This window comes from Saccoglossus kowalevskii, chromosome 2, assembly GCF_978046115.1.
Source record: "Saccoglossus kowalevskii chromosome 2, keSacKowa6.1, whole genome shotgun sequence".
NCBI lineage: Eukaryota > Metazoa > Hemichordata > Enteropneusta > Harrimaniidae > Saccoglossus > Saccoglossus kowalevskii.
Window position 1 is genome coordinate 13,609,712 of NC_140642.1, and position 10,019 is coordinate 13,619,730.

General features: G+C 39.2%; 2 protein-coding genes across 4 annotated transcripts; one reads left to right on the plus strand and one right to left on the minus strand.

Moving 5' to 3' along the window:
* The first annotated feature begins 306 nt into the window (after positions 1-306).
* LOC102801683 (fatty acid-binding protein-like) lies at positions 307-1,029 on the plus strand. The gene has a single exon (XM_006822081.3). The coding sequence runs from the start codon at positions 473-475 to the stop codon at positions 878-880; it is 408 nt and encodes a 135-aa protein (XP_006822144.1). The 5' UTR covers positions 307-472; the 3' UTR covers positions 881-1,029.
* Positions 1,030-2,848: 1,819 nt separating this feature from the next.
* LOC146748139 (uncharacterized) lies at positions 2,849-9,278 on the minus strand. Of its 3 annotated transcripts, none has more exons than XM_085491743.1 (3): positions 9,058-9,278; positions 7,538-8,638; positions 2,849-3,089 (listed from the first exon to the last, which is right to left on the minus strand). In XM_085491743.1, exons 1-3 carry the CDS (start codon positions 9,156-9,158, stop codon positions 3,062-3,064), a joined length of 1,230 nt encoding a protein of 409 aa, XP_085347869.1. In that variant the 5' UTR covers positions 9,159-9,278; the 3' UTR covers positions 2,849-3,061. The 3 variants fall into 3 exon arrangements, with proteins under 3 accessions (XP_085347869.1, XP_085347866.1, XP_085347871.1); XM_085491740.1 differs by having other exon boundaries at positions 7,444-8,638; XM_085491745.1 differs by lacking the exon at positions 9,058-9,278 and adding an exon at positions 8,873-8,973 and having other exon boundaries at positions 7,444-8,638.
* Between the last annotated feature and the right edge of the window lie 741 nt (positions 9,279-10,019).

Below are 10,019 nucleotides of genomic sequence, written 5' to 3' on the forward strand. Positions count from 1 at the left end.
AGAGAATGATATCTTAAAACTATTGCTTTAATTAACAGGGAATGATATCTTACGACTATTGCTTTAATTAACAGAGAATGATATCTTACGACTATTACTTTAATTAACAGAGAATGACATATTAGCTATAATTGCTTTAATTAACACAAAATATTATAAATTGAGAAAACTCCATTTCCTCTGGGGCAATACGATATTGTTCTCCTGTTACCGTAACTGTAACGCGATATAATTTATCACGTGCTGTCTGAATTCCATAATTATTTCAGGGATATATATTGGTCAGTATAATTATTGCTCACGTGACATAATCATCTGGGCCAAAAGGAAACGCCTACACGGGTTACCATTGTTGTGACAGACTACAAGCCAGACGTGAGGAGCAGAGACAGTGATCGGTCATCGATAGCTGCATATCAGCACGTTAATAGAAGCACATTTCCAAACAACTCACGTTGTCAAGCGGCATAGAATGGCGGCATCGATAGACTTCAGCGGATCGTGGAAATTATCCAGAAGCGAGAATTTCGAGGAGTATTTAAATGGAATGGGCGTTGGCATAATAATGAGAAAAGCAGCAACCATTATGACCCCGACATGCAAGATCATCCAAAACGGAGATGAGATGGAGATAAAGATGTGCGTTCCCATGACAACGCTAGTGCAGAAATTCCGAATAGGCGAGCCTTTCCAAGATACCTCTCCCAGCGGTGAGATAAAGACCATGATAGCTAAATGGGAAGACGGGAAGCTGGTATTTAATGAATCAGAGGAAAAAGAAGTACACCATAGCGTCATACGAGAAATAATCGACGACGAAATGGTTATGACTTGTATCGTTGGTGACATCACTTGTAAGAGAATCTTTAAGCGGATATAAGAGAATCGCGAATCGTTTGAAGGTTTCTATTGCCTTTGACTTTGACTTTCGAAATAGTATAGTTGATTTCATGTTACACTGCTATCACTGTCAACACATTGTCTATGTATGTTAATATCCATAATACATTATTTAATAGTGTGACGTAATCTGATGTTGTAGATTTATAATCAACATGCACCACGCATCCATAACATCCTTATGCGAGAAATAATCGTAACCGTATACCAATGACTCATTCTAACAACGTGAGAACAAATCTTACATGTAGAGATACGTGTACCGATCGATGACTATCAAAAGGACAACCACTCTCCATAACCAGGATATCTACAGTAATTGAGAAGATTGCGATAAATTACGCAATTTTAAAAAGCACATATTTCTATTTCCAGTCAGTTGGTTCGCTGGCTTATAAACGACAAGACGCGACGAAGCAACCCATTACATTTTTATGAGGGCATCCATTACCGACTGCTTCGTGATCGGTTTTCTCTCCAGGGTATGCAGGAATTTGCATGAGACTGCCACTTATATCGTGACTTCTAACTCAAAACATATTTTGCGTATTCGTACACACGTATCGTGACGTGACATGACCAGTGCTGTGTTGGTATTGGTAATATGTATAAGTGGCATATTATAGTATATGATACTGAGAACACTGTATTTAAATATCGCGATCATCGTTATCTGCAAACGTGTACTGTATTTCTGTCTGTAGAGTTCGTCAGTCTGACACTGTTATATCGTAGAACACACTTGCTCATGAGTAACTCTGATTGGTCAATCTTGTATCACGTGTTTACATTTCTCACTTATATATATTAAATCATTGGGGGAAAAAATATTTCGTAAAATAATTTTTATTTGCCGGATTTACCACAACTTTTACAACTGCAATTATAGTTGCTATGTTACCCCATGTGTGATACCTGGGATATCCAACTACGAACAAACATGCTTAAAAAGCTTGGTATAAAATATACGCTCTGACACCTCGCAGCGTATATCGTATTTGTTTTAATGATCGCACCATGCACGGGTATGCATAGTAGCTGATCAGTTGCAGTTGTTTCTGAATGGAATGTCCGATTGAAATGAAACTTTTAATATAAATCAATTACAATGAAATCGAGGCATGTAAATTACCCACTTCAGCATACATTTCTGAGAAAAACGTCAAATTCAAACGTGTTGCAGCTCATTATTTGCACGGGCTGTGTCACCATGCACCGCGACGGGAACACATATTGATTTTGATTTCGTAGGTTTTCTAGTATTTCACCGGGGAAGCATAGGATAGGGAAAAAATCGAAATTTGGGTAAAAGTCGGCGTTTTCAGTGAAAAAAAAAAATTTCATTCACATTTTGCGTGTCGAACGAAGAACGAACGAAAGTTGGAAGCGATGCACCGGAGTTCCCACACAAAAACACGTTCTATTATTCATGTCTATCGCCAAATTATTCAAAGTTCAATTTATTTATAAATAGGTCCTTTTTGGCTTTAGTAAATGTAGTTCCCGGCAGATTTTTTAATTATTTCAAAAAAAGTTGTTTGTATTTTAATTCCCGTGTCCCGTGTCTTAACAACACAAAGCGGTAAAAATAATAAAATCCCGTGTAGTAACACAGTAAACATGGTGAAATAGTCACATTTGGTCGTTGACCCCCTCCCCTCCCCCTCCGCGTACGACCATGCATAGCATCAAGCAATATATGTACAAAGTATGAACAACTTCTGAAAACTCCAATATTCAACCTTATTACACTACTGGGTCTCTTGAATATTCATTAGCTAGTCGATAGTCCCTATGTATTATTTGTTCCGGGTCTAATTTTCGGATAGTATTTAATGAAAGCACATTAAAACTCATTATTTCTCAACCATCACAGGCGATTTCTTCTTATTTCATCGACCGTGGTAATTAAGTATTGGGCACGATGATGAAATAACTGACGCATGAATAGTTTTTGAGTGATTAATTTCATTTGCATATCTGAACAGTGTTATATTATCTCTTTGTCCGATTACAGGGTCCCTTAAAAAGCTAGAATAATATTCGAAGTTGTTATGAGCACAGAAATTGCACTTTACGAAAATATGCCTGGAAATGAACTGGTATGTTCAGCGTTTGTATACCAATGGTCATCTGGTGTAACGACCGCATTTGAAGAAAATCAACTGCACGCGTCGCGTCTTTTTCTTCTGAAAATAAGGAAACAGTTTATTAAACTGCAGCCAACAGGCAAAAAGCCCAATTATAGGCCTGGGAACAATAAAATAATTGCACAAATACACACATTTGAAATTAAAAATAAAAACAAAAATTACTTTCTAAAAAATTAAGCTACATTATTTTTAAAACTATTAAAAGTACTGAAAATATCACATAGTGCTATTAGAAGAAATGGGATTAAACAGATATGTGTGTAAACTACCAGTCAATCTCCGGTTTATCTCAAAGCAGACGTCGTGTGAGAGTGAGAGATGAACTATGTCAGTTGATTCCCGTGAACTGGGCTATCAATTGAAAATAACGATATATTCAACAACTCCCGTACCAGAACGACCCAACATTTGACTTTATTGGTAAATAATCGCTGAGATCTCGTTGAGTGCGAGAAGACCATGGGGATTGTGTTGCATACAACCCCTCCCCACAATCTCTCTCCCCCCCTCCGTATACTGTTTTCCTGACCATGTTATTGGAACAGTGGACACGATGGTGCTACAGAATAAACCATATATAAGGGGCACAAACAAGTCAATGGGATATGTGCTTCAAATTAGCCTTCACAAGTATGGTGGCGGGTAGATGTTAATTATGCAAGACGTGTCTGTAAATATGCATAGATATGCATCATTATGAATAAAATGGCCAAATAGGTGTCTTTTTCTAAGACATTGAAAATAAAAATGAAGCCATCTTGTAAAATGCTTTTGTCATATAAGTTCTACAGACAGTACTAATATTTTTATTTTTTTTTTTGGATTCCTGGACAGTAATTAAACAAAAGCTCACAATAGTTGGTACTCCTACTATCTAGACTACGCTCAGTATTGTATTATATGTCAATATTTGCCACTATAAAACGAGAATAACTCTAAAACAAAGAAATATAATTTGCGGTTTCTGACTTTATATGACTTTGGCTTTTATTACATTTTCGTTTACGATACTATTACTATATAACAAGTTGACGTAATCTCCTCATGTCACTAAGATATGTCCAAATAGACGAGTTCTACTCATTATACGAGTAGGATTCTTCGAATATCTTGTCAACCGGGGTGGGGGGCTTAAGGAACTCGTTCCTTGCTTTTATTTAATTCTAATTCGAAGTAGGTTTAGTACAGCTCCCGGCATTTTGTCGAGTACAGATCCGGCTCGTTGAAAAGTTGTTTGAAAGGGTGGCTACCTACTCGTAACGCTCACTAATATATTATCACATTGCTGGAGCCTGACAAAACTCGTAATGAGACACCATTCGTTGATATGGCTCTCTCAACACGTTCTTAGCCGACCGCAAACACCAAATGCGTATCTACAGACAAAGCTGTTAGTTAATTTCGCCGCAGTACTGTGTACAATAGTCAGTGAACTGAATGATTTGAAAGATGTAGCTTGTATAAGGATATCCTAACATATATCCTAAGGATATCCTAGCAACTTTATCGAGGCATATTTTCATAGTCTGCCCGGCGGATTTGTGATGATGTACGAATACGACGGGGATATGACTACCTAGGTATTTCCGTCTCGGATATTTAAGTAGCTGGGAATGACTTTAGTTCTATTAATCCATAAGCACTTTATTAAAACTTGCCCGTAATTAGAGGTCTGCGTACATCCATTAGTGGGGCGTTAGCGGCATTGTTGAATGACTTTTTCAAGTGATTACCTTCAACTGTTTTATGGCGATATCCTGAACGGATCCAGGTTGTTACTAGTTTTCGGTACTAGGGCATGGAGTACCATGAATAATGTGGCGAAAATTATACATACGTACGCACACAACGGGAAGGCCTTTCCTATTATTATATATCGATAATAAAAGTACATACAGTAGTACGAACAAATATATGAATCATTTTTGTAAATCCATATAGAATTACGTTTATTACGCTTACTAGTATTCACTGCCGATTATTAAGGTTCAGAAGTGTCATAAAGTCGTTATATTGTATTATTTCGACCTGTTATATATTTACTGATATAGTGACACCTATGGTCGGCAGACCAGTCTGTATACTAAAGTATGTTGCACTAACTTTTTTTTTTTTTTTTTTGCTTTTAGACGACGACGGGCGGTCAGTTTCTGTTGTTAAAAGGATCGTTCGTGTGTGTATATTGCACTTTAAAACCCGGGGGTACTCACCTGTTTTTCAGGTGGGAGTGCAGCGCAGCCAGTTGAAAACTGGAGTAAAACGAATTGCTTTTGAGGGCACTTTAGGCAAAAAAATGCGTCGAAAAAGTGGCAAAAAAGTTTTGCAAAAATAACCGAAACTCTTAAATTAAATTATCGGTTAAATTAGGTCGTCTCGCCAGTGGAATGGGCGTCAAAGCAGCGGTGCAATGGAAGTACCCCCTGGGCTTTAGAGTACGCGCACCAATCGATTCACACTAAGTGGAATGTTTGTCTGTTTTGAGGTTGTTTTAGCTTCTATAGGCAACAGATGTTCTGGTATAAGTCGATTTACATTAGGATTATGTTTCCTGGTTGGTAAAGTACTTTTATTTGTTAAAGAAACCGATGTTGTGATTGAGTCGGTGGTGTTTTTGCCTACGTCTATTTTTCTCTCCGTCGGTCAGTCTGTCGGTCTGTATATCTGTCGGTCAGTCAGTCAGTCGGTCTGTTTATCTGTCGGTCAGTCAGTCGGTCTGTATATCTGTCGGTCAGTCAGTCGGTCTGTATATCTGTCGGTCAGTCAGTCCGTCTGTATATCTGTCGGTCTGAATATCTGTCGGTCAGTCAGTCGGTCTGTATATCTGTCGGTCAGTCAGTCGGTCTGTATATCTGTCGGTCTAAATATATGTCGGTCAGTCAGTCAGTCGGTCTGTATATCTGTCGGTCTGAATATCTGTATATCTGTCTGTCAGTCAGTCAGTCAGTCGGTCTGTATATCTGTCGATCAGTCAGACGGTCTGAATATCTGTCGGTCAGTCAGTCGGTCTGTATATCTGTCGGTCTGAATATCTGTCGGTCAGTCAGTCGGTCTGTATATCTGTCGGTCAGTCAGTCGGTCTGTATATCTGTCGGTCAGTCAGTCGGTCTGTATATCTGTCGGTCTAAATATATGTCGGTCAGTCAGTCGGTCTGTATATCTGTCGGTCTGAATATCTGTATATCTGTCTGTCAGTCAGTCAGTCAGTCGGTTTGTATATCTGTCGATTAGTCAGACGGTCTGAATATCTGTCGGTCAGTCAGTCGGTCTGTATATCTGTCGGTCTGAATATTTGTCGGTCAGTCAGTCGGCCTGTATATCTGTCTGTCAGTCAGTCAGTCGGTCTGTATATCTGTCGATCAGTCAGTCGGTCTGTATATCTGTCGGTCAGTCAGTCGGTCTGTATATCTGTTGGTCAGAATATCTGTCGGTCAGTCAGTCGGCCTGTATATCTGTCTGTCAGTCAGTCAGTCAGTCTGTATATCTGTCGATCAGTCAGTCGGTCTGAATATCTGTCGGTCAGTCAGTCGGTCTGAATATCTGTCGGTCAGTCAGTCGTTCTATAATAGGGTGAAATCTAGGTTAACTGCATTTTGCATCTTTTATTGTCGATGCGCCTCACAGGCTGCATAGTCAGTCAACACGTGGGACAAACATTTTGAAACATCTAAGTAATCACCTCAAAGTTTTGTCATGTAGTATTTATGTAGTTGATTGTAGTTACACTTTGTGTTCGTGAATTTCTATTTTCTTTATCCGATTTTCGTTTAATAAACTACGGTTATGTATGTTTGTGATTTGTTTCGTATCCCTTATGGAATGTCATTGCATATGAAAGTGCATCGTGCAAATGAGGAAAGTGTGGGGGAAATAAAGTATGTGAAATTACAGATTATTCTGTGAGTGGGAATTAATTATTTCCATGATCACCAACATATATTTTCTAAAACTTTTAACAAGTTTATCTTATTGTGACCTGTAGTATGTGATCAGTATTTCGTACATTATGTTACGGGGTTGTTCTATTCCATACAATGACTGAAATCAATAACGGTATGATATCTAATCCGCTCAGTAATGTTAATATATTCAGCTGGATGTTTTCTTGTGCGATGTACATGTTAAGACCAAAAAAACATCCCAGAACCCTCTTCGCTGACACATGAACGTTTGTACATTACATGAGCACATGTCAACACATGTCGATTCGAAAAGTAAACTTCGTTAGTGGTTCAACACACTCTCCTTTCTTCACATATCCGATTTAATTCTGGGTCGTATGTCTCTCAATACGTTTTTACTTTTAATCCCTCGTGTTATTTTTCAGAATATAATTTGAGCCCCAATTGAGGGCCATTTACGTGATTTAATATAAATGTTTACACTGACTTACACTGGAAAATAGTTATAGCTGCTTGTCCGCCAGGAATGACTTTTTTTGCCTTTCGAAAATCTCCACAGCTTTCTTGTAAATTATGACGTCATACCTGAGAGCGTCTTTTACTCGACTGTCTGCCAATAAGGCGTCCTTCATCGCCTTTTTACTCATTTCAAACTCCGTCCGTTCCTCGTCTTCATTTGGCCTCATATCGTTCTTAACCAATGTATGCTCTCGTTTCTTGCATTTATTAACAAACGGAAGTTTGTATGTTTCTTGCAGCATATCAATTGTACTGTCAATATCGTCCACAATACCGATCAACGTGAACCAATTTTCTAAATTATCCAGCACGTAATTTAGAACATTCTCCTTTTCCGCTTTATTCAATTCAGTCTCGAAGTAGGTTTGATACAGCTTCCAGCAAGCGAGGTTGTCCTTTCCTTGACGTTTTGTCAAACACAGATCCGGATCGTTGAAAAGCTGTTTGAAAAGGTGGCTACCTACCTTCAGCGCCCACTGATTAACTGTCATATTTCTGGAACCAGATGGTCGGCAGATGTGATCCTTGACGTGGTCCTGACAGAATTCGTAATGAGACACCATTCGTTCATATGGTTCTCTCAGCACAGTGAAGTATGAACAAGGTGTTCTCAGTCGACTGCACACACCAAATGTGTACCCACCGACAAACGTTGTCCACGCCGGCAGGGCCAGCTCGGGTAACTCGGCGTATTTATCAGTGATGTATTTAAACGATATCAGGCTTGGATACGGATAACCGAGTTTTTTGGCGAATTTGGTGAGACATATTTTCATGGTCTGTCCAGCGGATTTGTGATGATGTACAAATACGATGGGGGTATGGCTACCTAGGTATCTGTTTCGATCTCCGATAGTGAAATAGTTGGGAATGACATTAGTTCTATTGATCCACGGATACTTGACTAATACTTGGTCGTAATTAGACTTGGTCTGCGCATTTCCATTATTGGATCGTTTTACCATCTCAGTCACGCTGTCGAATGACTGTATGAAATCATCACTATCATCTGTCGAAACTGTTGGTGGCGCTATTTTCAACCGGTCGAGATTGACACGTCTTTTCCACAAAGAGATCGGCAGGCTGGCGTGCAGGATCATGAACAACGTGGCGAAAATTATACATATGCACGCAAAGAGTGGAAAGGGCTTTCCCGTTAATATATATCTACAATGAAAGCAAAACATTAGTTTTATAGTATACGAAAATGAATCAAGATGGCTGCTAATGATGTCATGTTCATTTCACATTACGCTGGTTGGCACCAAACTGTGACGTATCAGTTATAAACAAATACCCAATTTTCAAGTATCCTGACTAACCACACAGTGGATAAAACGTGTAACCGTGTTTTGTGTTATTGAAATTACGTAAAATAGACTAGAAATTAATACATCATACTTTACGTTGCTTGTATGCACCCCTCATCAAATAGATCGTACGAAACTCTGTTTACATCACCAGATAGACAGGATTGACTCGTAAGTACATCCACACTTTCCCTTTATACGCTGTGAATAGGCGTAAGCACAGTTGGAATTCTATATATGAAATAGCATTATAATAAATACAATTCATACTGGTACCTTTTCAACGCGAATCTTCTCATTCCTCGTTCTAAACCGTCGCATAGGAACAAGGGTGAATTCCATATATAGTACGTTACTGATTTCTCTTGAACTACCATGTTACCACGCTAATTGTTTTACTATTGGACTCCGCCTTTTGCAAATGTTGAACACAGTAATTAAAATTCGGTTTTAATCACCACCACATGACACAAGTCGTGTCAAGCCATGGCAGATATTGCTACCGGGAAATACTTTTTTTTCCATTTTAATAAAAATAATTAATCGATTTTATGCGTATCACCTGTTACCAGGGTCAGGGTTCGTGTTTTCCGTGTCTCGCTACGAACACGTGTTACATGTATGGACTATGCGCATGCGTACACTCGTATTTCCATTTCTGCACATGTGACGTAAATGCGAGTAACGTGTTTACTATTAAAATACGTGTGTCAACCACTGTCCATTGATGTATCTACCGCTGGTATACTAATTCACTAATATCAGCTGGTTTCAGTGTCACGTGGCATTATTGTCCGAGTACGTCACGGCGTCCGCCATCTTAATCTATGTAGTTCGTAAGTAGTTGTGTAATACTCACTAAAATTGGTCATCCACGTATATAACTATCTCATTCCCACCACGACATCACGCGCGGATTTAGGGGGAGGCGCGCCAGCCCCCCCCCCCCTTCAGCCCGCAAAAAAATGACAAATCAATTGACAAACCCAGCCCACCGGAAGTCTACTACGACCACGTCAATAGCGCGCCCCTTTACCGAATTTCTGGATCCGCCAGTGGACATGCCGGATGGTTTTCAATTTGAAAACGCCGCGGAATCCTGAAAAAAGGCATACTCGCGTGGTGTATTTTGGTAAGGTCATGTGTATTGTTGACTGTGGCCATCGTGAACTGTATCGGCAACACCAAAATAGCCGACAAGTAGGTGACGTCTTCGAATAAAATAACAGTATTGTTTC

Excerpts from the sequence above, each read along its gene's own strand:
- LOC146748139 (XM_085491740.1), bottom strand. The coding sequence starts at position 9,158 with ATGGTAGTTCAAGAGAAATCAGTAACGTACTATATATGGAATTCACCC. Across the intron at positions 8,639-9,057 it reads AGAAGATTCGCGTTGAAAAG|ATATATATTAACGGGAAAGC; the intron begins GTACCAGTATGA and ends CTTTCATTGTAG.
- LOC102801683 (XM_006822081.3), top strand. The coding sequence starts at position 473 with ATGGCGGCATCGATAGACTTCAGCGGATCGTGGAAATTATCCAGAAGC.